This window comes from Neocloeon triangulifer, unplaced genomic scaffold (genome assembly GCF_031216515.1).
Source record: "Neocloeon triangulifer isolate White Clay Creek 2 clone unplaced genomic scaffold, ASM3121651v1 ptg000017l, whole genome shotgun sequence".
NCBI lineage: Eukaryota > Metazoa > Arthropoda > Insecta > Ephemeroptera > Baetidae > Neocloeon > Neocloeon triangulifer.
This window is the reverse complement of record NW_026775559.1, coordinates 5,205,772-5,232,931: the sequence shown is the minus strand read 5'-3', so window position 1 is coordinate 5,232,931 and position 27,160 is coordinate 5,205,772. Positions and strand designations below refer to the sequence as shown.

The 27,160-nt window shown below is 38.5% G+C and overlaps 5 protein-coding genes across 8 annotated transcripts; 4 read left to right on the top strand and 1 right to left on the bottom strand.

Moving 5' to 3' along the window:
- The first annotated feature begins 141 nt into the window (after positions 1-141).
- LOC132203474 (sushi, von Willebrand factor type A, EGF and pentraxin domain-containing protein 1-like) lies at positions 142-14,728 on the top strand. Of its 3 annotated transcripts, none has more exons than XM_059631282.1 (32): positions 142-271; positions 776-1,193; positions 1,804-2,056; positions 2,469-2,645; positions 2,703-2,882; positions 4,540-4,896; positions 5,249-5,440; positions 5,493-5,597; positions 5,809-5,958; positions 6,016-6,143; positions 6,281-6,398; positions 6,729-6,875; positions 6,933-7,027; positions 7,328-7,489; positions 7,538-7,613; positions 7,667-7,840; positions 7,997-8,161; positions 8,211-8,372; positions 8,635-8,895; positions 9,366-9,496; positions 9,973-10,298; positions 10,597-10,760; positions 10,819-10,913; positions 11,224-11,333; positions 11,391-11,563; positions 11,738-11,997; positions 12,512-12,713; positions 12,770-12,946; positions 13,258-13,367; positions 13,423-13,629; positions 14,087-14,259; positions 14,458-14,728. In XM_059631282.1, the coding sequence occupies exons 1-32, from the start codon at positions 180-182 to the stop codon at positions 14,684-14,686; spliced, it is 5,769 nt and encodes a 1,922-aa protein (XP_059487265.1). In that variant the 5' UTR covers positions 142-179; the 3' UTR covers positions 14,687-14,728. The 3 variants fall into 3 exon arrangements, with proteins under 3 accessions (XP_059487265.1, XP_059487264.1, XP_059487266.1); XM_059631281.1 differs by having other exon boundaries at positions 7,328-7,492; XM_059631283.1 differs by lacking the exons at positions 13,258-13,367; positions 13,423-13,629; positions 14,458-14,728 and having other exon boundaries at positions 7,328-7,492; positions 14,087-14,230.
- A 1,273-nt stretch (positions 14,729-16,001) lies between these two features.
- LOC132203405 (uncharacterized) lies at positions 16,002-17,428 on the top strand. 2 transcript variants are annotated; one of them, XM_059631185.1, is made up of 4 exons: positions 16,002-16,351; positions 16,418-16,511; positions 16,656-16,775; positions 16,866-17,428. In XM_059631185.1, the coding sequence occupies exons 1-4, from the start codon at positions 16,321-16,323 to the stop codon at positions 16,948-16,950; spliced, it is 330 nt and encodes a 109-aa protein (XP_059487168.1). In that variant the 5' UTR covers positions 16,002-16,320; the 3' UTR covers positions 16,951-17,428. The 2 variants fall into 2 exon arrangements, with proteins under 2 accessions (XP_059487168.1, XP_059487167.1); XM_059631184.1 differs by having other exon boundaries at positions 16,094-16,351; positions 16,415-16,511.
- Positions 17,429-18,080: 652 nt separating this feature from the next.
- Positions 18,081-21,703, top strand: LOC132203055 (G patch domain-containing protein 1). The gene is made up of 13 exons (XM_059630499.1): positions 18,081-18,185; positions 18,247-18,369; positions 18,428-18,654; positions 18,710-18,943; positions 19,176-19,445; positions 19,589-19,726; positions 19,779-19,949; positions 20,002-20,125; positions 20,173-20,280; positions 20,331-20,634; positions 20,687-20,879; positions 20,934-21,070; positions 21,126-21,703. Exons 2-13 carry the CDS (start codon positions 18,306-18,308, stop codon positions 21,484-21,486), a joined length of 2,331 nt encoding a protein of 776 aa, XP_059486482.1. The 5' UTR covers positions 18,081-18,185; positions 18,247-18,305; the 3' UTR covers positions 21,487-21,703.
- Positions 21,704-22,168: 465 nt separating this feature from the next.
- On the top strand, positions 22,169-23,213 carry LOC132203112 (nuclear cap-binding protein subunit 2). The gene is made up of 4 exons (XM_059630609.1): positions 22,169-22,376; positions 22,440-22,621; positions 22,807-22,945; positions 22,999-23,213. The coding sequence occupies exons 1-4, from the start codon at positions 22,311-22,313 to the stop codon at positions 23,110-23,112; spliced, it is 501 nt and encodes a 166-aa protein (XP_059486592.1). The 5' UTR covers positions 22,169-22,310; the 3' UTR covers positions 23,113-23,213.
- Positions 23,214-23,324: 111 nt separating this feature from the next.
- LOC132203107 (alpha-1,2-mannosyltransferase ALG9) lies at positions 23,325-26,840 on the bottom strand. The gene is made up of 13 exons (XM_059630603.1): positions 26,580-26,840; positions 26,214-26,397; positions 25,553-25,758; positions 25,386-25,499; positions 25,117-25,227; positions 24,856-24,943; positions 24,599-24,796; positions 24,441-24,548; positions 24,178-24,388; positions 23,986-24,127; positions 23,753-23,882; positions 23,564-23,694; positions 23,325-23,512 (listed from the first exon to the last, which is right to left on the bottom strand). Exons 1-13 carry the CDS (start codon positions 26,675-26,677, stop codon positions 23,389-23,391), a joined length of 1,845 nt encoding a protein of 614 aa, XP_059486586.1. The 5' UTR covers positions 26,678-26,840; the 3' UTR covers positions 23,325-23,388.
- Positions 26,841-27,160: the final 320 nt, after the last annotated feature.

Below are 27,160 nucleotides of genomic sequence, written 5' to 3'. Positions count from 1 at the left end.
ATTCATGCTTGTGTGTGAATAAATGGTCAAATTTAATGGGAGCAGCGGTTTCAGTCACGTTTGGGCGATAACCTCGCCGATGACCCGGCGCGCCGTAAATCCTTTTCTTCCACTGCAGCACTCTCGCAGTTTTGACAAAATCTTTGAATGAGTACGTCCTGCTGGTACAGCAGCGAGAGATGAAAAACACGAAAGTCCTTCTCCTGGCCATCCTGTGTCTCTCCCAAAACGCCACTTCCACTGAAAATAAGGAACTGAAGCCTGATAAAAGGTAACACAATATCTGAGTATGAATTTAAAAAAATAAAAACCTTGATGAAAATACATCAAAAATGGTTAAAAGGGAGAAATTGCAAGGAAGTTGGAATTTATTTAAAAGGAAATAAATAATGTAGGAAATTTGCCGGTTTTTAAATAAATTTGAAAGAAAATGTTACTTTTGCACTGAATTAATCCGCAATCTTGTCCACGTTTGCTTTAAGAAAAGAATTAATAATAAAAAAAAGTATTATTTAAGAGGTCAGAAAACTATAATATTCAAAGCAATTGAAGATTTAGAAATGACTTGCATCTACATAAAAGTTAATAATTAATTCATTTTATTTTTAATGAATAAAATATTAAAATATAACAAAATGATAATTAAAACTTAATCTAATTGTAATAAGTAAGAGCAACAGAGAGGATGTCTCAAAAAGTGTTTTTTTTTTTTTTAATTTGTCCAGTTAAAAAAATCCTTTGACATCATTAATTAAAAATGAAAATGGTTGAACAGGTTTGTGGATGGGGGGTGGAACGAGGTGGTGCGGAAGGGCTCGGCGGCGGCGACTCGCGTGGAGGCGCAGGGCGCCATTCTAAGGGAGAAGGTGCAGCGGCTTCTGGGCAGCGGAGGGCCCGTGGACGTCGTCTTCCTGATAGACGCCTCGTCCAGCGTCGGTCCAGACAACTTTGGTGGCGAACTCAGGCTGGTGCGCAAGGTGCTGGCCGGGTTGCAGGTGTCGGCGCACCGCACGAGGGTGGCCGTTGTCTCGTTTGCCGACGACGCCGTCACCCACGTCGACACGATCGGCGAACCGCCGCCTGCCTTTGCTCGCAACTTCCGCCACAAGTGCTTCCTCCTTGAGAACGCACTACCCTCGGTCAGGTACAAGGGTGGTGCCACCTTCACCCTTGGAGCGCTCAACGAGGCGCAGGTTAGACTAAACTTTTTTCGAAACTGAAAAAAAAAATATGAAAAGAAGCTAAAATCATTTTTTATAACCTGCAAATAGTTTTATTTAAAAAAATTTGACTCTGCATGAATACTGAAATAGAAATTGCTGACAAATCTTTACCTTTTTAGTCAATAAGAAGGTAAATTCAAGTTGTTTTGAAATACTTTATTGTTATTAGTTCATTTAAATGCTAATAATAAAAAATTTATACCAGGTATTATAGGAGCAAATTTAATTATTCATGGATTAAAGGCCTTCCTATCAAACTGATGAGTAAAATTAAAGCAATCATCAATCAATTTAATTTCAAAGAGTATCAATTACCTTTTATTTAGATTATTTAAAACACAAGAACAATAGTGAAATGGAAAAATTTTAACCAATTTACACTGATTTTATATTATTTATTTATTTTTAAACACCCATTCTAAAAATGACAGTAGCTAAGTCAACTGGAAAAATAAACAATATATAGGAATTACTCAGTTATATATTGTTTGAAAGCATGAGTGATTAAATTAAGGTTGAAATTTTACCAACGATTTCAAGTCCTTAAATATATACAGTATTATTATAATTATTTTGGCAGCGCATCTTACGGAGGTCTCGCGAGGGCACTTCGAGAGCGGTTTTCTTGTTGACCGACGGATACTCGAACGGTGGAGACCCTCGAGGGGCGGCCCAGGTCATCAGGGAGGAGTTGAGCGCTGAGATTTTCACGTTTGGCGTTCGGAATGGCAACACTCAGGAGCTGTTGGAGATGGCTTCGTCGCCCAATCACACCTTTGTCCTCTCCAGCTTTGAGCAGTTCGCCGCCCTCGCCAGACGTGCTTTCCACAGAGGTATTTTTATCATATAGGTTCTTTAATAAGAATATAAAGCGTGGTTCGTTGTTTTAAGGGCCATTATATAAAAAAATTCAAAAAATTGAATTTAAAAACTGTTGACTTGAACTTAAAAGATAATCTCGGGTAAATTTATTTAATACCAGCACGTCAAAGTTGAAAAAAATTTTATAAACGAAATTAAGGCAAAAATTGCATTTGAAACCAGGTGACTTTTTGGCAAATTTTGTGTCGTTGTAGAATTAATCAAACATCTTCCTTGCTTTAAAATTGAGTAATAATAATTACTGATTAATACCTGGGGGATTTTAATATCATAATATATTTTCTATAATTTAAATAAAAATTTCCTACCTTTCAGAATTATGAATGTTTTAAAGTGTATCGATTTGTGAAATAATTTTATTAGATTTGAAAGCGGAGGACGCTTTTGAGGTGCAGGACGACCCGAGTTGCTCAGCCCTGTGTGATGGGTCGTCCTGCTGTGACCAGAGCGCCGTCTGCACGTGCAACATCGCCACCGGAAGGTCCACTTGTCTTTGTCCACCGGGACACTTCGGATCTGGGCGTCCAGGAGATTGTCACAGTAAAAAATGGGAAAATAACTTAATCTTCCATAAATTTAAATGCTAATATTTTGTAGGATGTCCTTCCGGCACTTTTGGCGCGGAGGAAGTTTTGCAACCTGGGGGCGTGCTGGTGTCCCTTAGGTGCTCACCCTGTCCCGATCCGAACCAGGAGACAGAAGAGGGCGCCACAAGTGTCCACGAGTGCAAGTGCAAAAACGGGTTCACTTCAACCACAGATTCACTGCAGTGCCAAGGTTTTTATTAATTAATGTTTATTTTCTTTTTATATTATGTAAAAAATATTTATAGCAAAAAAACAATTACGTAAAATATTTTTTAATATTATATTAAAAATTATATTTTAATATATGTTATTTATTTATTGTTTTATATTAATTTGTGTTTTATTTATTATTATTTTTTATTTTGTTTCCGTTTTTTTATTTATTATTCTTTAATTCTTTTACCTAATTTTAAATTTAAATATGGCCATACACTCAGAGATATACAACCAAAGTAATGGAATTGAAAGAAAATTGTCTTATTCTGTCCTAATTTCTTTGCTTTGGAAATTTATAGCAAAATCGCAGCCCGATCCAATGACAATTAATTTATGCAATTTCTTTTATTATTTCCTGCTTTACCTATTATTTTGTCATAAATTTCTCCCCAATATATTAATTCCCGATTTCCCGATAAAAAAAAAAAAAAAAAAAAAAACAGAGGAGCGTTTCCGAGTGAATTTAAAGGGCGATTGGACGATTTTGGACTAGGCAGAACCTGTGTATGATTTTTATACATGTTTGAGAGGGTGCCCAGGGGTGTCCACACACAAATTTTCAGACCTCTAAAAAGGGGCGTTACCCAAAATTTCGGGACGTGAAAAATGGGCAAAAATTATTTTGGATTTGCTATAACTTTGGAACGGATAAAGTTATATTGACGTTCTTGCCGGATCCTGACGTAACTTTTTACGCTGAACAACTTTGCTGTTGACATCAAAGTTGTAGTGTTAAGGGAAATGTCACTTTTAGGTGACCTCTGACCAAAATGTCAAATTTTGACAGGGAACGCCCCCTTCGATTTTTTTCCAGGTATAGGAAAAAATGTAGCCCATGAAATTTTACATCACATATGTCAAAATTAGAACAAGGTTATTTTTAGTTTTCGAGTAATTAATCGTTAAATAAGAAAAAACGAGTCCGAGGAGGGTCGAAAATTTTGAGGTTATTTCAAAAATCGAAGGAAACTTAAAAAAATCGTGTCCTGTATGTTGCTTTTGCCTTAATTGAATATTTCTGATACAATGGAACATTGCTGACTTGATTTAGTTATGTTTCTGTTAATTCTTTAATTTACCTCAAAATTTTCGACCCTCCTCGGACTCGTTTTTTCTTATTTAACGATTAATTACTCGAAAACTAAAAATAACCTTGTTCTAATTTTGACATATGTGATGTAAAATTTCATGGGCTACATTTTTTCCTATACCTGGAAAAAAATCGAAGGGGGCGTTCCCTGTCAAAATTTGACATTTTGGTCAGAGGTCACCTAAAAGTGACATTTCCCTTAACACTACAACTTTGATGTCAACAGCAAAGTTGTTCAGCGTAAAAAGTTACGTCAGGATCCGGCAAGAACGTCAATATAACTTTATCCGTTCCAAAGTTATAGCAAATCCAAAATAATTTTTGCCCATTTTTCACGTCCCGAAATTTTGGGTAACGCCCCTTTTTAGAGGTCTGAAAATTTGTGTGTGGACACCCCTGGGCACCCTCTCAAACATGTATAAAAATCATACACAGGTTCTGCCTAGTCCAAAATCGTCCAATCGCCCTTTAAATTCACTCGGAAACGCTCAGAGCTAAATTAATCTATATTTTAAGTTTCAATTTTTAAATTTTTTAAAAGTTTCTGAGTGTCCGGAGCTGCGGGCGCCCAAGTTTGGCAAGTTGGTGCGTTCGACGTGTCCGCGCGTGTTTAACGCTGCGTGCGGCGTGACGTGCGAGACGGGCCGGCAGCTGGTGGGTTCAAGCATTCGGCTGTGCACGTCCAACGGCACGTGGTCGGGCGTCCCGGCCGCTTGTCGCAAGAAGAAGTGTCCAGAGTTGCGTGCGCCGTCCGATGGCTGGATCCGCTGCAACGGCCCTGCCGAGGTTGACGCCCGCTGCGAGCTCGGCTGCCGCGACACTTTCACCCTGCTCGGCTCCACCTTCAGAAACTGCCTTGCCATTGGCATGTGGGACGGACTGCCCACTACCTGCAGAGGTACGAACACTACAAACATCAATATTTTTTTACACAAAAAGTCTTAAATCGAATGAAATTTTTTGAGTGAATTTAATTTTGAATCAAAGTTTGGAGGAGAATAGTTTTAAAACAATCGCACACGAAAATGTGATTTTTAAAAAAACAAAATTTTTAGTATTATACATTTTGCATAATTCATGAGGAACTCGCTAAGAGGGAAATTTTAAATTATAAAAAAGAACACTTCTAACTTTTCGATCTCCACCTTAACCCCAAAACAATTGTGCGATGAAATTTCAAAACCACATAACATTAGCTATGATTAGCTATGCAATTAATATTTAATATTTAATTTTTAATCAACCTTCAGAGGTCAAGTGTCCAGCGATCGAGTTGCCAAAGAGCGTGAGCATCAGTCCTAGCAACTGCTCACAGGAGAAGCAGAAAATTGGGCAGGTGTGCCGACTGTCGTGCACGCAGCCAGGGTACCAGCTGAGGGGCGCCTCCAAGAGGAAATGTGGAGAGTTTGGGCGCTGGAGCGGCTCCAGAATCAGATGTGTCGGTACGTTTTAAATTAGTTTAAAAATAAATAACTAATCTGACCTTATCCGAAGACGTGGAGCCACCAAAAATCGATTGTCCAAAGGACAAGTTTGAGTTCCACACAGACCCTGACGCTGACTTCGCCACTGTCGCCCTTTCCCTGCCCGAGATTGAAGGTGAAATTTCTCAAATTATTTCAAAATATAAAGGTCCCGGCAGAAATTTTGTTTATTCATAATTTTTAAGATAAACAAAATTAGATATATAGGGTTTAAATAGGGGTTAATTTAACTTTTTCTGTTCCAAAAACATGCCATAAATGTTTGGTGAAATTAGTTCCCAATGCTGCAGAGGACCTTTATTTTGACAGAATTTAATGTTTCGCAGACAACTCGAACGACAGGGTGCGGATCCACATAACGCCGACGGTGCACCTGCACAGCGGCCAAATTCCTCTGGGCGTCACCAGCATCGCCATCCAGGCTACCGATCTGGCCGGCAACTTTGCTACCTGCGCCTTCAACATCTCCGTCATTGGTAATCGATTTTTTAAAGAAATAAAAAATAAAAATTGTTTTTGTCTAAAAACCATAGACAAGCAGCCGCCGCGTGTGGAGAGCTGCGAATCGCCTTCGCCGTTCCTGGTGCCCTCGCACATCCACGCCGTTGACATCACGTGGGTGGCTCCCTCCTTCACCGACAACTCAGGTCTCGATCTCAAGGTATTTGAAGTCAAGTTGAGCAGGTTGCATACCTCGATACTTGCAGGCGTTCAACTTCATAATCTTATAAATCGTATTCTTTATTCTTTTTAAGGAAAAACAACGAAATTATAGATTTATTGTAATTTTCTCTTAAGGTTTTCGCGAGTCACGAAAGTGGGTCTTTGTTCACCCCAGGGGTGCACAACGTCAATTACGTCGCCTATGACAGCTCTGGTAATAACGCCTCTTGCGACATGACCATCATTGTCCAGAGTAAGAAACATTACAAAGAAATTACCATTGTTTTTGGTATCTATAAAGTTATTAGATTTTCAAGATTTTATTTGCAAAATGTATGCAATTTAGTGTTAAAAATGTAAGTTAAGTTTTTATTTCCAATTAAGTACTTTTTTTTACAATTTGGGCATTATAAATTTCAACCAAAATTGAAATTATTTTCCTCAAATTTGCATGATTTCTAATTAATGGAAAATTTGCTGAATAGTTATTGAAAATTCTTTAAATTATGCAGTGTAAATGACATTTAAAGTTTAAAAAATTACAGTTAAAAGTTTCTTATTTTATTGTATTTTTTGTCCAAAGAGACAGAATGCGAGGGTCCGTTGAACGGCGATAAAGTGTGCAACGGCTCGGTGTGCACGCTGTCTTGCGACGAGGGCTACGACATCGCCTTTTCCACCAACGACTTTTGTCAGAGCCTTACCAACGGCTCCTACCCGGACTGCACAAGTAAACACATTATTCGACTTTTATTAAAGAAATAAATAAAATATTTCCCGAGTCCAGTAATTGATCTGCCAGACAGCATTGAGCAAGACTTTGGCATTGATTCGGAGGAGGGCGAGTGTGATGAAGAGCAATCAAACGATCTCAACGACCTTGTAAATTGGCAAATTCATAAAGTAGAAAGATGATTAAAATGAAGGGAGGTTCTTTGACACGATCAAAATTCTACATTTGAGATGGAAAAAAATTATTGTTTTTTTTTAATTAAAAAAGAAGTCATTATTTAAAAGAAATCTTAAGAATATCATCAATTTTAATTAAAAAAATTATAATTTAAAATTAAAAAGAATACAGAAAAGCTCTTACAGGTAGTGAACAATTATAATTTTTTTTTTAGTTTCCGTTTTCCCATTATGTAAAAATGAGATATTGCAGTTTAATTAAAAGATTTTTAGTTGGCGGGGGCGGTTCGAATGGCGTGCGATGACGAGTTTTACTGCCATCTTGAGAAGGTGTCGAAGTGCACGGATGCAGAGACGGACATTAAGGACATAGAGGAGCAAGAGTCCAACGCCATCTCACTCAGGGTCCGCCGACAAACCACCAAGCCGACCAGAGTAGTGCGAAATTTATTTATTTTTTCACAAATAACTAAATGCTTTCAGAGCAAGGGCAGAAAGGGTTCTCAGGAGTTCACCATTTCGGGAAATCACTCGTACGAGTTCAGAATTAAGATCATTGGTGCGTACAAATTGAAGATAGAAGATGATTTTGATTTTTATTCTCCGATAAAGGAAAAGTAAAAGTGGCTTCGAAAGGTCTGAGGGCCGCCCTGGGGACGGTCAGGGCCGTGCTGACCTCGGGGTCAGTGACCACCAGTCAGCGACTGCCCGCTTTGGAGCTCAAGTTCTCTGAGGCTCGACTCGGCTGTCCAGCCGGAAGCGTCCTCCGCCTTAACGATCTTTGCGGTACGAGTTTTTCTTTTGGCGATGTATTTAATTTCAAAATACATTCAAGTTTTTTTTCCATTAACTAAAATTTTACCAACTTTTAAATGATTATGAAATGAGAAGTCAAGTAATATTTCCAAATCAAATAAATGATGTAATTTTCAAACCAACAAGTTCAATGCCCTCGAGGGACTTTCCTTCCCGCTGGTCACAGAGAGTGCGTCGTTTGTCCCGCTGGGAATTTCCAGCCGCGACCTGGACAGCAAAAGTGTGAGTCGTGTCCCCGAGGCACCAGCACCGCTCCCTCCATCCTCCCAACCAAGAAGCAACACTGCATTGGTTTGGAAAAATTTTTATATGATATTTTACTACTATCAAATTATTTAAGACGTTTGTCCGGCGGGTTTGTGGTCAAGAAACGGGTTAGCGCCGTGCTCGAGGTGTCCCATAGGCTCCTACCAGACGCAACCAGGTCAGCAGGGGTGCATCCCGTGTCCTGAAGGATATTCCACCGCCCACAAAGGCGCCACCTCGCCGAACTCCTGCAAAGGTCAATATATTTTTAACTTGAAGAGCTTTAACGGTAATTCCGGCAATTCCTGCATTCGAACAAATTTGCTGAAGAATCAGGACCAAATTCTTTTGAAATCTAAATGCGATCAGCTGGAAAAGTTGAATCACCATAATTCAACGTATTTTTTTTCTTTTCAGATTTAGAAAAAAAAATGTAAAATATGTGCTTTCATTTAATTCATTATTCAATAATTAATATTCTTTTTAACGCATCAAATCTGCTGGTTTATAAAAAGCAGGCCTTTGTTCCGAAAACTGGATTTCGCGGAACGGACTGGAGCCATGCACCGCGTGTCCTGAGGGTTTCAAGCAAACGCTGCGAGGCCAACGAGTGTGCGAACACGAGTCGTGCGCCGGCAACGGCGGCCGCTGTCTCTTACCTCCTCTCTATGCGACGCACCCTTGTGTACGGCAAAGGCCTTGTGGCCGAACGGCTGCCTGCGTGCCCGCCTCGACCACAGCCCACTCCTACCTCTGCATCTGTCCCGACGGATGGACAGGTACAAATAAAATTAGTAATTACACATCACTATTAAAATATATGCAAAAACTATAAAATTTTTATTTTTTACAGTATATTAAATAGAAATTTTCATATAATTTTATTTCAGATCAGATATTGAAATAATAAAATATATTAATATTGCATGAACAGATGCAATTATAAAAAAAAATAATAATAATAATTTCATGTTTCTCACATTAATGTAACTTTTTTAATTGATAATTTTATTTAAAATTTATATCTATAAAAATTTATTTATAATTATTATATGTTTTTGTTAACTGTTTTTATTATTAATAGATCTATTGCGAATGGTCATGCAATAAATTTAAAAAATATCACAATAAAAATTTTTTTTTATTACATTATCATTTTAAAACGCTTTAAATAAATTAACTGAAGTGCATTTTATAAATTAAGTAGAGGCGCCACAAACGTTTGTACACTGTTATGTAATTGTTGCAGGTGACTTTTGTGAGGAGTTAGACGAAGATCCTTGCCTTAGCGAACCGTGCGCTAATGGAGCCACGTGTTTGAGGTCAAGGGACAAGTTCATCTGTCACTGCCCATCCGGTTTCTCTGGAGACTTCTGTGAGGTTTCTTTATTTTAATAATTAATATTGGGGAGGGTTGTGTTGGTAAGGCCATCAGGCAAGGTTCATATTACATCAAGTCTAAAATCTAAAATGCGCTGAAGCATTTGAAATATTATATTATATAATTAACGCTGCTAAATTTATTTATTTTTCTTTATGAATGAGTTAAAAATTTAGGTAATTCCAAGTTATTTTGAGCAATGTATTAATAATTGACAGCAATAATATGTATTCAATGGTGCTTAAATTATTATATTTTAATTAAACATTAGATAAAAAGCGTTACACAATGTTATTGTTAAATTAAAGAGCAGTATTAATTTTTTATTAAATATTTAATTAATGTAAAATTAATTTTTCAACATATTTTGCTCTATGTGGAAACAAAAACGTTTGCCGTGGAACAAAAAATCTCAGTTTCTATGAATTAATTTTGATTTAGAGGCAAACATTTTAATGAAAATTCTTAAAATTAGGAGGATGTGAACGAGTGCGAATCAAATCCCTGCGAGAACCTGGGCGCGTGCGTTGACCTGGCAGGGTCTTTCCGGTGCGAGTGCGTGCCAGGGTACGGCGGTGAAAGGTGTGAGCGCCTCGAGTCTGCTTGTCAGGCCCTGCAGCCGTGCCCTGCGGACGCCACCTGCCAGGATGAAGGTCCTGACTTCAGGTGTCACTGCCCCAGAGGACGCGACGGCAACCGCTGCCTGCAGGTCGTCGATCCTTGCGAGAAGCTGCTGTGCAAAAACGGCGGCACCTGTCTGCCCGAACCTACAACCGAAACGGGAGTGTCCCTGCGCGCCAGGTGATTTTAAATTTTTCCAAAAATTTAATTTTCTCCTATGAAAGCATCAAGAAAGTTTATATTTTATCAGATCTTGCGACTTGGAGTATTAAAAAAGAACAGCAATTCCATTTTTTTTAATAGGATTGATGGAGAGGATAAATTTTATTATTATTTTCTTCTAAATTTTCAGTTTCTATAATAGCGGCAGCTGAACTTTGAAAAATATATCAATATTTAGCTTTTTTTACTCTGGCAAATTAAGAGATTCAAGCTGACTAGTTGTTGTATAATAACATTAAATATGAAAATCATTCAGTTGTGCGTGCCGAGAGCCATTCTTTGGCGAAACATGTGAAAAGGGTCGCGGCGCTTGCAGAAACCTGCCATGCAAAAACGGCGGCGTTTGTAGCCTTGTGCATGCCACCCCTGGCTACAGATGCGAATGCCCCAAAAACTTCGCAGGAGACAATTGCTCAGTCGGTGAGAAATTCTTAAAAATTTCAACAAGAAATATTTTATTAAAATAAAATTCGCACAGCCCTATTGGACGACGGCGTGCTGCAGTTTCAGAACGCGGGCAATTTGCGCGACTACGTCTTGAAGGAGAACGCCATCAACGTCTCCCTGACTGAGGTTAAAAAATTTGATTCTTTACAACAAGTCTTTTCAAACTTCTGTAATTTTTTTACTAATCTGTTACAGTGTCAAATTTGTTGTAGAAAATTATTGTTGAACTGACGTAGATAAAAGACTTAAAACTTACCCAAGTTTGGAAGCCCACCTTTTCTGAATCCGGCCATTTTTTTCATAGTTCAAAAATAATAATTAATTCAAAACAATTATTTATATCGTTACAAAACGCATCTAGATTATGGCTCTCTATTAGGATTCTTCAAAAAAAAAAAAAAAAATCTTTCTAAATTTTACATTTTTTTTATTATAGTTCACTCTGTGCTCGTGGTTGAGAACTAGAGACACGATCAACTACGGGACGCCCCTTTCATATGCTACGCACGTCCAGGATAACACCCTGGCGCTCACCGACTACTCAGGGTCTCAAATTTAAATAAATCCAATTTTTAATATTCCTTAATAATTTTAAACAAAAAGATTTGTGGTTTACATCAATGGAGAGCGGGTGGTGACCGACGTGTCTGCAAACGACGGCATGTGGCACTTGGTTTGTCTTCTTTGGAGTTCGCAGAACGGCTCGTGGTCCCTTTACAAGGACGGCGTCCAGGCTGAAGGCGGCCACGGTTTGGCAACCAGCACCTCCATTCCAGGTAAGCAGTATGCACATTGAAATAGGAAAAAATAATTATAATGAATTATTTATAGTTTTCCACATTTAGAAATATGTAAGAAAAAATATATATTATTTATGAATGAATATATTTTTGGTTGGAGAATTTTTTTATTTTTTTCTCATTTCATTTATTTCAATTAATATGATTAAGGTGGAGGAACGTTGGTGCTGGGCCAGGAACAGGACACACCTGGGGGCAGTTTCAACTCGGAGCAGAGTTTCCTGGGACGCTTGGGGCCGACGGCTATGTGGCCGACGCTGCTTTCTAAAGCGCAGTTGGCAGCAATTTTCAACGACTGTAGCTCGACAATAGGCGCCGCGACCGACTCGCAGTTGCGCGACTTCAGCGTCAATGCACCTGCCCTTTGGTCCTGGCGAGAAACCCTGGCCGGAATCAAAGGAAACCTTCAGGTTTGTTCCAAAGAGGAAGTAATTTATAAGATATTAACAACTAGCTTTGAATATTTTGAGTAAATCGAAGATATTGAGGTGGAAAAAAAAATTAAAAATTAAAAGCAATTTTTTGCAGTAAAAAAAGCCAACCACCATGTATATGATTGACAATAAAAGCCTGACGCATTAAATAAGTCTCATTTGAAAAGCAAAAGATAAAAACTTTGGAAACTACAAAATTTGATAATTTGGGCCTAAAAAAATCAATTATGTCACTTACGTCTTTTATAAAAGATTTTAAATCGAGCGTAAATTCACCTATTATATTATAAAATTTAAAAAAGTTGCTTTGCAATTCAAGTATAAAGAATTGTAAGAAAAATTGTCTGACTGAAGAGGAAAATTTTGGCCAAAAATAAAATGCGATACAAAGTTAAATTAATTTTTTAAATTTATAGTAATAATGTTGAAAGCTTCTATTTAGTTCAATCGAGATGAATTTATTTCTATTTAAAACTCTTTAAATTTTTAGTTGGAGCCTCCTGCGTTTTGTTCTGGCTGTCCCGAGCTGCCGACTTTGGCAAATGGCCGCGTTTCGACCAACGGAAGCCACGCAAGCGTCGTCGCCACCTTCACCTGCGACCTGGGTTTCAGACTGAGCGGCGCTAGATCAGCGGTTTGCACCAAACGGGGCACCTGGCAACTCATTCAGGGCCATGCACCCTCCTGCTTCAGTCTGAATCCAGTTTAAAAAATTCACTACTTTTTTAATACCATTTTTGCAATCCAGGGATCAACTGCGGGACGCCGGAACCGCTGGAGAATGGACTTGTGTTGGGTGACAGCTACGACTTCGGGGCCGTGCTGCTGTATGAGTGTTTCCCAGGGTATGAAATGATGGAGGGGGACGAGCGGCGCGAGTGTCAGGACACGGGAAGGTGGAGCGGACGACAGCCCTTCTGCACAGGTAGCGGAAACAAAAAGGGCTTTTCCTAAATTTCTTTTAAAGACATGAGTTTAGATTTATTTTTGAAGTTTTTAGTATTTTATGATTTTTTCAATCAATTTCAATCATCAACCAATTTTGATTTAGTAAATTAGCGAATTACCGGTAATTAGTATAATTTAATATAAATGCAGGATTTTCAAAATATTCTAATTGATAGCTGTTAATTTGATTGTTTAAATGAATTAAAAAAAAAAATGCTAGGATGAAAGAAGGGAACCGTAAAAAACAAGATTATTCACATGAAAAATAAAAATCTCATTTTTTTAAAGAGATAAAATGCAAGCTGCCTGTAGTGGTGCACGGCCGGCTGCACCACTTTGGCTCTTCTGAGGACTTGGGCGTCGACCAGAAGACTGCCCTGGCAGGAGAGCAGATTGAAGTTTGCATAATTTTACTGATTTTAAAACCACAATTTGATATTTTTGAAAAAAAAGGTGGTGTGCGAGGGTGAACGCAGTTTGCAAGGCGAGGCTCTGCTGACGTGTCTGGAGTCGGGCGAGTGGGACTACAGGGCACCCACTTGTTTTTCGATATGCGACTCGTCGCCGGGGGAAATCGCTAACTCAAAGCCGGTGCTGGTGCTGGGCGCCAAGGCCCGCTTCCAGTGCCTCCCTGGCTACACCATCGTTGGCAACCCCCTAGTAACTAGATCTGCAAAATTCTACAATATTTTTGCAACGCAATACTCTATGACTTAGAAAAATACTATATTAGCATTTAAAAGTATAATTACTCAAGTCAAAACTTCACAAACAATTAATATTTTTACGGTTCCTCTCTATTTTATATTGTTATTATTATTATCAATAATTAAAATAGTTGGATTTACTTCATATTATTTTATAAAACATTCAAATTTAACTGCAGAATTATATAAAACTTACAAAATTTCCGATAAAAATTAAATAACTTAATATTAATTCAATTCTTACAATTGAATGATAATTTTAATAAAAAAATATATAATTATAGTTTTTATACAAAAACTTTATTTAAAACTAAATAAGTTCAACCTGTAGCTATTTGTAATCTATGTACGAATCATTTCAGTAGAATATAAAAAAGGACATCCCACACTAAAAGCGGAACGAATTTCAGGTCGAGTGTAAGGGTGAGCGATGGGGTGAGGCACCAGAGTGCCAGGCACAGGTGCGGTGGACCTGCGAAACGGCGCCGCTCATAGAGAATGGGCTGCTTGTGTCATTGGTGGGCGGCATCGCCACCTACGTCTGCGACGAAGGTTTCAATATGCTCCACCACGACTTCCTCAGGTACACACCCCCCTTTAACCTTTTTTGACCTGAAAATTTTTATTGAGTTTTAATTTTAAAGGAAATAAATGACACATCAATTTCTTTAATTAATCTATTAATTGAATTTTGCGTTTATTTTGATTCAATTGCATGTGTCATTTTTTGCTTGAAAATTATTAAAGTATTTAAAGTACTGAAGTTAAATTTTGAATTCAGGTGCGTTGGGGGTGAGTGGAGTCCGGAGGCGCCGCGGTGCCAGGCGGCAGGGTGCCCCCCGCTCGCACCCCTCGAAAAAGGGTCCGTCAGGGTCAAAGGGTACACAAAGGGCGGAGTCGCGGAGCACGCGTGCGACGCAGGGTTCCAACTTGTCGGGCCCAGGCTGCGCAAGTGCCTCGGACTCAAATGGTCTGCCTTCCCTCCCTACTGCAAACCTATCGTCACCTGATCAGTTTTGTAAAAATTTGTAGTTTGATCAATAAATCAAAAACGTTAAAAAACCAATAATTGATAAATTGACCACGACTAAAATTAAATTTGTATGCAACCGTCAGAGCAGCCGCGTCGCGCAGGTTGCTTGTTGGCCAATTTGTAAAAATATTTATTAATACTTTTATTTTCAGTAATTTAAACTTCTTCCGGCCATAGGCCATATTTGAACCGGCTTTTTATATTATATTAAAATAGAATAAAATCTAAAGCATAAGGGAATTCTATTTATCATTATTTAATATTTTTCACATAAATTCCGAGGCTCACTACGGCTGATGGGGTCTTTTTGATCTCGAAAGTTTTAGCAAAATTCTTGCTATGTGGTGGGGCCATTTTTTCAAACAACCCCTTTCTTTTCTAATTAATTGTTTTCAATAATTGAAGGTAAACAATGTGATGTGAATTTGGACAAATAAACAACAATAATTATTCAAACTAATCATGCTGTCAAAAAAAGGTGCATGTATTTAGATGTGGTGCCTTTTTGTCCAACCATTCCCTATTCTCAAACAAAATTCAAAATAAACAATGTGATGTAAAAATTGCACAAATAAATAACATCAATAACATTACATCTAAATTTTTTAGCAAGAGTAAGGAAATGGATTTTTAACGAGGTTTATGGTATTTCAACTTCATATATAATATAAAAATGAAAAATCTACTAAAAAGAGATAATGATGGTGTATAACTCTCAACCATCACGTCTCTTTGGACCCAGGGGGTCACAAAAAAGCTCTCATCTCATTTTGTTTTCTCTCTGACTTTCCTCCCAATCACGTGTCTCTTTCATGAGTTTCATGAACCCTTTTCAGAATGTTCTTCCTCCTTTGTAGCACATTTTCTAAATTATTATTATAATAATTATAATAATTATAATTTATTAATAAATATTAGACAGATCGAAGCACAAAGAATTAAGGTGTTCAAGAGCAAAAAAGTGGAGGCGAATAAAAGCTGATGCTGGGGCCAATATATATATATATATATATATATATATATATATATATATATATATATATATATATATATATATATATATATATATATATATATATATATATATATATATATATCAACTTGTTGTTACAGAAAAATTTTGACAATAGCAAATTAATTATAGTTTATGGTTTCAATTGTTTTTTTTTCCAACATTTTGAAATAGAAAAACTTCCATGTATAGTGTGTTGGCACTTTCAACGTTCAAAACAATTTTGAATATTCTTCAACCTAGCTAAAACATGTAAAGCTGCATGTACTCGAAATTGTAACTTAATGACAATCAGTGCTCATTTGGGATGATGCAATGCAAGCGAAGGAGGAAAACACGTGACTACTGCAGAGCTTTATTAATTCAAAAGAGACTTTTGACCTTTAGTTATAAAAAAGCTAGAAGGGTTTAAAAAACAAGGAAAGTTTATTGTTAAGCAGGTCATTTAGAAATAATTTTCCTCTTCGTTTCATCCGTAGCAGAGGGGCGAAAATTTAGTATAAAAGCTGAAGCAATCGCAGTGAAAAATTATCACATTCACTTCTCGATCTGGAAACTGTAAAATCCTATAGTGAAAGCATCTTCTTTTTTTTGCAATCATGAAGATTTATCTCTTTGTGCTTCTCATTGGTGAGACCCTTTTGATTTTATTCAATTTATATACTCTCAGCTTCTTTAAATTTTTTATTTCAGCAGGTGCACTGTTGTTGGCGCAAGAAACAAGCGCTCGGGCAATGGAACATTTGAGCCCATCAGGCCCGTTAGTTAGTGCCAAAAATCAGCCGCCAAGGTGAGTGACTGTATACGACTGTGTATCGAATGGAGAATAAATAAATAAAGTATTTCAATCTTGCTCCATTCACACATTTACAAACTGATTTCAGTTTCGTTCGAATAGCTACAATTTTTTTCTCACGCGTGACATATTTTCTAGCACACCTGCAATTCATGATGTTCACCAACCTAAAGCTGAATTGACCACAGATGTCAATGGAGTTGCAGTTCCTGTTCTTTCTCAGTTTCAAGACAAGAACGGCACGCTCATGAGGCAAAAGTGAGTTTTAAATTCACTCAATATTTTCCAGAACTATCAGTTCAACCTTCCAAAAAAATGAACAAAATTCTAATTTTACCACTGTTCAAGGCGAGACGGCTGGAAAAAATATTTGCAACAAGCCTCACAAGTTCTGTTGGCTTCAGCTAAGGCATATTCTGGCGTCAAAGGTTGAATTCTCTGATCGTTCACAGCTAGGAGCTAGGAGTCATAGCTCATAGCCTAGGACAACCAATAAGGAAATTTTCACTTTTTTTTTAATTTTCCTATTTTGGTATAATGAAAGCTCATTTAGTTTGAAAACTAATACAATTACATACTTTTTATCACTTTTTATAGACAATTCAAATCATGTATAAGAATAACTATAAACACTTTTTCTATAAAAATTCAATACAAACTTACTTGTCAGTTGTTATAACTAATTTTTTTCTTCTAATAGCTGCAGAGCTAAACTCTCTGCGAGAGTGCACTGCATGTTATTTGGCAAAGTTTGGCAAATTGCGCAAATTTTATTCCTGCAAATTTTGATCAATAGATAAAAATTTAAAAAGTAACATTTGAAATCACACCATTATATCTTAATGGGCTAAGTTTGAAAATACACCGTTGTAATCTGTTGTAAAACAAATAAATAATATTCTTTAAAAATACATTCTGGACCAAATTTCATTCGTCATCTACAATCAACAATAATAACTAGCTAGGTAGCAGAAATAAAATTACAATTGAATATAGATCAACTATACTTTAAGTATTATTCGGTATTATTAATGAGACAATGAGACATTCGTGGCTATAAAAAAAATTTAAGGATTTTTTTTCACATAATTGGGGAATTGCCTTTGCAATTTTTGCCCACTTAAATAACAAAGGAAAACAGCACATTTCAAACTTTACTGTGAGAATATATTATCTTGGAAGAAGAAGATACAAGTCTTTGTAACCCAGTGCAGCTAATCCGTTGCTTTATTATTTTCTACAATTTTCAATTTTTTATAGAGATTATTATAACTTTTACTGATTTATTCATATCCAAAGATTGAGACGACGCCTCAAGTACTAAAACTCAGGGAGAAATCTGAAGTAACTAACAATTAATAAGTAAAAAAAATATATGTAATGCAACTAAAATCCCCACTGTTCTTGTTGCTGTTGCAATTCGGTGCCGTCCACCTTGATATCTCTTGGAGACAGCTGTTCTAGTCTAGGAAACCACCTACAATAACCTACAATCCATTCTCCATTCATACACCACCTGCGGGAGAGCTTGTACGTCCATATTCGCGCCAAAATTACCCGTGAACGGCGCATGCGTCACCTAACTGCCCGCCGCTTCCCCCCTCTTTTCGATTCGAGTTACGCCCAAGAAGTTACGCCTACTTTGGTTGTTTTGGTTTTTGGTTTCTAGTAAATTTAATACCACATAAGTACATAGCCAAATTATGCGCACGATGATTTTCTTTTACAGTTTCCGTGAATGTCTTGAATTGAAGTTCGATTTTGGTCTGTAAAAGTAAAGGAGTGAAAATGGGTTCTGAGCAGGAGGCTAACTACACCGTGTACGGCACGCAGCTCGAGGAACTGACCGAGGGTAAAAAATTTCAAATTTGAACCGGCTTTTTTGGAACGTGGACAATTGTGCATTTCAGATGATCTTTGGGCTAAAAAGCCGATCCCCATCGAGGAGCAGATCGCGACTGACAAGCAGGGCCGTCGTCGCTTTCACGGTGCCTTTACGGGCGGCTTCTCGGCCGGCTACTTCAACACCGTCGGCTCAGAGGAGGGATGGACGCCGACCACCTTCAAGAGTTCCAGGGCCGAAAAGGCCGCAGCTAAATTCGCCCAGCAGCGCCCTGAGGACTTCATGGATGATGAGGTCAATTAATTTCCTCAGTCTTAATTAAAGTTTAATTTTTTATAATAATTATCAGGACCAAGAGGTCTTTGGAATTGCACCAAAGGTGCTCAGGGCGCGGCAGGAGTACAAGAAGGCCTCCACCACTCGGTCAGCGACAACGACAGGACTGCTTGACTCTCTTTTGAAGCCCGTCAGGGACACGGTGGGCGTGGTTCTGCTTAAGAGGATGGGTTGGAAGCCTGGACAAGGGGTTGGACCTAGACAAACTGCCCAAGAGAAGAAGCAGCGCCGCAAACTGGTCAAAAAGGTCCAGAAATTTAGCAATATGTTTGAAATATTGTTTCTTTAAGAAAATTCCAATCTAGTTTATTGTACTTATTTTAACTCTGCTTTAACTTACACAAAAGTTTGCCTTTTCAATTAAGAAAACTAATTAATTAGACGAAATTTAAAAAAATAACTGTAATTTAACTTAAATTGGTGTTACATTTTAGAATCTTATAATTGATAAGAATAATCAAAAATTGCTATTGAAACAGAGTCAGAAAGTGTACGGCTGCGCCATGGGTCCGCAGCGAGAAGAGTCTGAAGAGGAGAGCGAAGAGGGCAGTGACCTCGAGGAAGTGACCTTTGCCCCTGATGACCTGCCCTCTTTTCCAGTTGCCCCTAAAACCAACACCTTCGGCATGGGCTACGTAGGGCTGGACAAGAACTCGCAGCTCTTCTCCTCATCAGGCCACTTTTCACTCTTTGAACCACCTGAAGCCGTCATGAACGCCAAAAAGACGGGCATTGGAATCAAGGGACAGGTACCCAAAATTTACTTCAATCTACTTTTATTTTCAAATATATTTTATCTCAAGCTATCTTTATTCTTAATAATCCCTTGTGTTGGAAAATTCATTTAAATTGTAAGTAACATAACCTTTATAAAATTGGTTTTCATCTGCAGGCTTTTGGAGTGGGTGCCTTCGAAAAAGAGGACGATGACATCTACGGAGGTGATGACATGACTAGATACGACTTTTATCTTGAGAGCACCGCCGAGAGCAAAAAGCGCAGACTGAAAGAAAAAAAGGAAGCCTTCGAGGTAGAGAAATTATTTTTCCTTTAGAAATGTTCAATTTTTTTTTTAATTACAGAAGAAAAAGCGGCATGGCGAGTCAAGATGTTTGGAGAACTTTGCATTGGCCTCCCAAAAAATATCCACCGTCAAATTTTACCCTCCACCGTCAATTCCAAAGCACTTTGTTCCCAAACACGGCGTCAAACAGAGCAGGTTTTCTGAACTGAAACCTGAAGTGGCAGAAAGGGTAAAAAAGTTGATGAAAGTAAATATTGGAAAAACTTTTTTTAATTTTTTAGTTATCTCAGCCAAAGGGTAGGCACGACCTGACGGCCAAGGAACGAGGGATTTTGGTCGGAGAGATGGAGAAAAGGGTTGAGACCCTGGCTGCTCCCAAACCAATGCCTGTACTTGATTTTGAAGGTATAAAAAATGTAAATTTTTATATGTTTTGATAACATTTTCATTAGTTGTTCCAACGGAGCTGAAACCAGGGCAGTTCAACCCTTTTTCACACAACCCTGAAAAGCTCGTCAGGTACCAGCAGTTCCTGACTCTAAGGAAAATGAAGCAAACTGGTTAATTAACAAAAAAGAAATATCGCATTTTTTCAAATTTTAGTTTTTAGACAAGTTTGTGTGTTTGCAACCACAAGTGATGACTGAGTGGGAGAAGACTCGGGAGCAGGATGAGTTCGAGCAGGCAGCCGTTTTGTACCAGCCCCTGTCAGGGCAGATCAGCGACCGCTTTGTGTCCTCGGCCACTTTGATTGGCAGCGAGGAAACACCACGCATGGATGTGCAGAAGCCTGTAGAGGAAAGCGTTCAGGCAGCAAAACAGAAAATGTTTGGTAAAATGACAAGGACGACTGAACCGTGGCACCCGCACGCTTTGCTCTGCAAGAGGTTCAACGTCCCCGACCCCCACTCAGGGTATATAGTTTTTTGATAGTTATAAAAACAGATTTTATAAAATCTTTAACAGATTGGCACCAACAAACAACCGCAAGCGTCCAAACTTTTCTGTGTTTGATTTCCTCGCAGCCCAACCTGTGCCCGTTGAAGAAGTGCAAAAGCCTCCTGAGGATTCGAAGAGGCCGGTGGAAGTGCCGAAAGCAGCCTCCTCGGCAGAACCTCCAGCAACATCCAAAGAACTGCCAGCCCAAAAGCCTCCCGAGGTTGCATATGTCGGAAATCACTGTTGGTTCAAAATTAATTTGAAAAATATATAGGTTTTTACAACGGAGAAAATGAGTGTTGAGGATAAAATGGATTTGTTCAAGTCTGTGTTTCTGGACAGCAGTGATGACGAACAGGAGGCACCCCATCAAAAAGAACCAACTCCGCCCCCGGCTCCAAAGAGGCCAAGGTATCTTTCTTGTTCAATATAATTTTCATCAATAATTTACATAAATTTCTCTCAGGTCACCTCCGAAGGGTGTTTTCAAGACATTGGACCTGATCGCCCCAAGGGAAAAGCCTCCACCTGCACAGGTAGAGAAACAACCTGAAAAGCTTCCTGAGCCCAGTTCCAATTTATACGGGCCGGCATTGCCTCCGTCACTACCTTCCGCCACCACTTTTATTGCTCCAATTGTGGACAGTGCTTCCGCTTCCAAGACTGATTTTGGTGGGGAGTGGGTGGAAAAGGCAAGTGATAAACAACACAAGAAGCACAAGAGAAAGAAGAGCCGGTCTCAAAGTAGGGACCGCAAAAGGAGGAAAGGTAGCGAAGGGGATGACCAAAGACACAAGAAGAAGAAGAAGAAAAAACACAAGCACTGAAATAAATAAAGAGAGCCACATTTTTTATTAAACAAAAGTCTAAACCATTTTAATAAATAATTTATTTCAAATTTCGTCCTGATTAAAAATAACATGAAATTTGATGATATTTCTGAAGATTATACAATTATAATTATTTAAGTTTTTGATTATTTTTAAAACTCCATTTTCATATTTATGTGCTTTAGGTACACCAAAGAATAGTTCAGTTTTACACATTTTTTGTTTAATAAATTGTACATAAATAATAAATAAATGTTAATTTTTTAGGAGAATAATAATATGATATTAAATTAAATTCTTTCAATCACATAATTATCTAGAGTGTGCAAGCTGCGCATCCAGATCAACAATATTAAAGATTGAGGGTAGAAAAACTAACAAAATAAATACATATTTTTTCATAAATATAAAACTGGAAATTTAATTCGTATTTATTAAAAAATAATCATTTATTGTACAAAATTTGTGATAAACCAAGTTCAGATTTTCTGCAAATTTAAAAAAAGAAATTTAAGGTAAGGGTGGTATAGGAAAGTACAGTAATTATTAATTATAGCGGGGCCATAGGGAGTGACGTCACGTACGTTGTTTGACGTCAAACAAGGAGACTTAAAAAAGTTATCCGATTAAATAAAGCCGTCTTGGGAGTGGACTGGTGGCTCCTCGGGCTCCTCCTTCCTATATTCTCCTTGGCCAATCCTTGGCCGTGTTTGTTGTCGTTTGTGCTGCGAGTGCGATTTCTCGCAAATTCGACGGAATTTCGCCGATTTTCATCTCGAGGGGTCGAATTCGGGCTGAAGGTGTGGTGAACGGCAGCAAAAATGAGCACGGGTAAGGTGGTCACCCCGTCCGTCGACCTCAGCTCGTACAGGGACCAGCACTTCAAGGTGAGCCGACCTTTTGAACTTTGTTGACGTTCGAACCTGGTTCAAAACTTTACTGGATCGCAGGGCTCTCGGACCGAGCAGGAGCGGATGCTCAAGTTGACGACCACCATGTACGTGGGCAACCTTTCGTTCTACACGACCGAGGAACAGATCTACGAACTCTTCAGCAAGTGCGGTGACGTTAAGAGGGTAGTCATGGGCCTCGACAAGTACAAGAAGACGCCTTGCGGCTTTTGCTTCATTGAGTGCGTTTTCTTTTAATTTTGGCTTCAAAGTATTACGAGTTAAATAGAAAAATATCTGAGCTTTCTATTAATGTTTAAAACGTACAGTTTAGTTGACAAATGTTGGGAAAATCATCGTTTACATATTAAATATGTTTACCTACCACTATTATTCTATTGCCGATTTTGAACTTTATTTTTCAAAGGTACTACCAGCGTGCAGACGCAGAGGCGTGCATGCGCTACATCAATGGCACCAGGCTGGACGACCGGATCATCCGGACAGACTGGGACGCCGGCTTTTCCGAGGGCAGGCAGTATGGCAGAGGCAAAACAGGCGGACAGGTGCAGCCAATTGATCTTTGTCTCAAATTGTTTATTTAATTTGGTGTTTGAAGGTCCGAGACGAGTACCGCACTGATTATGACAGTGGCCGAGGAGGCTTCGGCAAAAACGCTCAGCCCAAGGCGGCCACGGCCAACATGTTTGCCACTGCCACACCTGTTGTTTGAGATGAAGGGAATAACTGTGCATTTGTGAAAATGGATTCAGACATTTGAGTGTCAGTTAAAGATCAAGAAACAATAAAGATTTCCATGATTATTGTATAAAATTGATAGGTCTATTCTTAAGAGTTGGCAGACAAGAAATGGAAATCCCAGTGTGTAGTAAATTTAATTTATCAGTACAATCGGGTTGCTCTAGTAAGGAAAATGTTTTAAAGTCAGTCTTTAATTAGAAATTTATTGAACGCACATAAACAAAATCAGTCGAACAACAAATGATGACTACTTGACCCCGACTCTGCGACCCTTTTGACCTCGGGACGCTTTGAGCAACTGGTATGAGGCGTAGGTGCACGCCTCCTCTGTCAGGAATGGAATGTAAAATGCCCTCAACAGCTTTGGAGATCTATCAAAATAATTATTAATCCAGGTAGAATTTTAATGTGTCAATAACTACCTCTCATTGTCTAAGAAAGGAATGGAATGGACCAAGTCCCACTTTGTAGTATCCTTGGCATAATTCGGCTCTAGCTTTGTTTCTTGATTTGTTTCCAAGTCAACCAGAAAATCACACTTTCCAATATCGAACTGAATAATTTATTATAAAAATTAATTTCTTCTTTAGCAAGATGGTGGATTTAATTACATATCTGGAGCGCTCCTCTTGGTTCATGTCATTCATGTTAGGAGGAACGACTGAAGTGCCATCGGGCCCCGGTTGGTACGGCTGTGGGAGCTGTCCTTTGAACTCAGACTCGAGAAATCGTAAATTCCACCTGAAAATTTAACGGAATTTGTGTAGAAGAAAAGTACCTTCTATTAGGGACAAATTTATTTTTCAAGACCTCCAATTTATAATTTGCAACTTTTGCCACTCACCTGTTGTCAGGCAGGAAAAAACTGGAGGGAAATCTGTGCCACTCCTTTCCGACGCACACATTGATTTCACTGTTGGGGCCAAAGGAGTTGCTTGAACCAAACTTGGCCAACTCCATGTAAATGTCCAGCGGAGCGTGATAACCTTTAAAATATATTCATTGTATTTTCTCCCAACAAGAATAAGATCCCCACCTTTGTAAAGGGCAAAACTTCTGGACAGTCCGAGGAGGACAAAAATGATTGCTGTTCCGACAGCAAAGAAATTTGTTTGGCGCAGATAGTTTGATAGGTTCATCCTGGTGACTTTCTTCAGCGTGAAGAAAACTATCCTCTGCAGACCATCCAAGGCGACAGCCCCACAGAAACAAACCAACGGGTAAATTGGAAAGAGAAATCTCTCTTCCTAGACAGGAAATTATAAATATTTTTTCATTAAATTTTATAAATTTTTTAACCTTATGCTGCTGAAGTCCAAAAACCGCCAGCCAAAGGTACAGGGGGCTCAGGTGGAGGAAGTTAGGCAACCTTTGATCTGGCTTTTCACTGATCAGAATCACAACAGCCTGGAATCAGAATTTGACTTTTTGAAGAAAAATTGATTGATATTTCTAACTGTTGTGAGGAGGCTGATGAGGGCAAGGGGAAAAACGAGGTTGAAGTTGAGGAAACCGTTGCTCAGGTAGAAATGCCACGGCTCAGTGCCATAAAGGTCAGGCCCTCTGGAGGAAGAGAAGACGTTGTAGAGGACAATGTTGAGTGGCGCCACCACCACCTTGCCATAGTTGTCTGAGTCGATTTTCGCAATTGGAGCCTGAAAAACAAAAATTTTTGTTCATTCACATCAGGATAAATTTTTTTTCAATAACTTACCAAAACTATGACTAGGGAGATGACAGAGTATTTGACAAAGTCCAAAACCTGTCTCCGCAGAAAAACCATTTCAAAAGCAATTGGCACTCTGAAAAATTTATTTAAACTAAAATAACTTCCAGTAATGTGACCCTATGTTTGGGAGGCAAATTTGTGCAAATAAAGATTTTAAAAACGGGTCAAATTTGTCTCGTAATGGGAAATAGCCACTTATTAATTGGATAGTATTATTAATATTTGAGATATAATAATAAGAATTACCCAATGAGGGCCGCAAAGGGCCAACTGAGCAGGGAGGAAAGGGCCGTGGCAAGGACGGCAAGGGCGTATTGCCGCTCAAACCACGCTGTCATACTCAAAATCACCATCAACCTGAAATGTTAAATAATTTTTAATTAAATTGCTAGTTTTAAAAAGTGTTCAATTTATTGAAAATTTTCTTCTACTCTTTTAATAAGGAATAATTTTTTTTAAAGCTTTTGTTTAAATTAATATTATAAAAAAAAAAATAATAATTTGCATGGATTTACATTGAAAATGATGAAGGCAGGAAGGCCGAGCTGGCGATAAACATGCCAGGACTGAAGAGGAGGAAGAGCAGGGTGAGGCGGCCTATGTGCACCCCAAATCTTCTACAGACGCTCCTGCAAATTTAAGTTTTTTTAAATACTCCAAAATTCAAGAATAAATCTCATACTTATAGAAGTAAGTTTCGAGCAGTGCGCAGGAGAAGCCAAGCAGGCAGCGCACAAAGTAGAAGACAAGCATTCGGTTGGGGCTGAAGACTTTGTCGTAGATCAGCGCAGGCAGCACATGGAAAAGTATGTAGCCGTAAGAGCGAAGGGCATACTCAGGCGAGTACTCCCACGTCTGCATGCCCTTTCCATACATCATGTAGTGCATCTGCAATACATAATTTATAGATTAAAATAGAGGAGTCTAAAGGTCTAAATTAAGTCAACATAAGAGAGTCGTGGAGCTAGGAAATTTTGTCCTAATAAATTTAAAGCAAAATTTTATTTAAAAATCCAGTATTAGTAAGATGACTCCTACAAGTTTTTGGTCACTTTTTATTGATTCCTTGTTACTAGAGCTTTTCTAATTCGTCCCATTATTCCTGCATGACTCTCAGCATAATATTATATGCAAGCCAAATTCAATAAAATATTTACAGATTAAAAACAAAATTAACCATGGAAAGGGATAATTTATTTATCAGAGCCAATTTTAATGGGAGACCTATATGCATTTTATTTATTTTCTAAAAGCTCAAATTTTCATCTATATTAAAATCAATTTTAAAAATATTCCATATTAAATATCCATGCTTTTTGTTTCTTGAAAAAAAAAATCCAAACCGGCTCCCAGTAGTTGAAGGTCTCGTCGCAGTCGGAAATGTTGCTCCAGATAGCGGCACAAATCCTGGCCGAAATCAAGACCTTGAAGGCCGTGTTGGCCTTGAGGTGGACCATATCCCGCTCCTCCTCGGACACCAGACTTGCGGGACTACTTATCTTCACCTTCTCATCTACATGCTCATCACTGTCAAATATATTACAAGGGTAATTTTATTAAAGTTTATAAATAAAATTCGAACCAGATTCGAACATTTTACAGTCTAATAGGAATCATGGCTAGTTTTTCATTTAATTTGGCACTTTTTTGCTAATAAACATAAGACAAACATCACAAAAGCAGATAGACCAGAATTTTAAATTTCGTACCTGTTTTTAGCTTTGGGCCGGGGTTTGGCCGCCGACGTTTCTTTGGGCACACTTCGCTGCAGCGACAGTTTTCGCAGCCGGGCGCTTTTGTTCGCCATTCTTCGACAATCGGCCGATCACACTTGTCTCAGGTCCATCAAATACCTGAATTAACCGACCACGCAATCACTCGCGAAAACCAAAAGATAACTCATCTTTTCATAACACGTCCCTCGGTCATGTCAAAGGGTTAATTGTTGTCACCACTAGTTACCGACCGCTCCACAGATGGCGTCGCAGTTTGCTCTTTTCAGCGGGAACTTGGATGACCTCATCGCCCCGGAGAATGTGGGTTCGATCCCCACTCCAGACGGATTTTTCTCGGGGGAACCTAAGTGATTTCTTATGCTGAGAGTGCTGATTGTGAGACTGTGAGTGAAGGGTTGTTCTTTGCTAAAGTCAGCCGTAGTAAATTTTATTATGTCTTCTAAAATCAGCGTTTTTCTTTTCCACATCCGAACAAGCAAATTTTCGCAAATTTTATCATATTATTATTATTACAATATGCGCCGAGCGTAAAACATCAAAATCGAAGGCGCAGA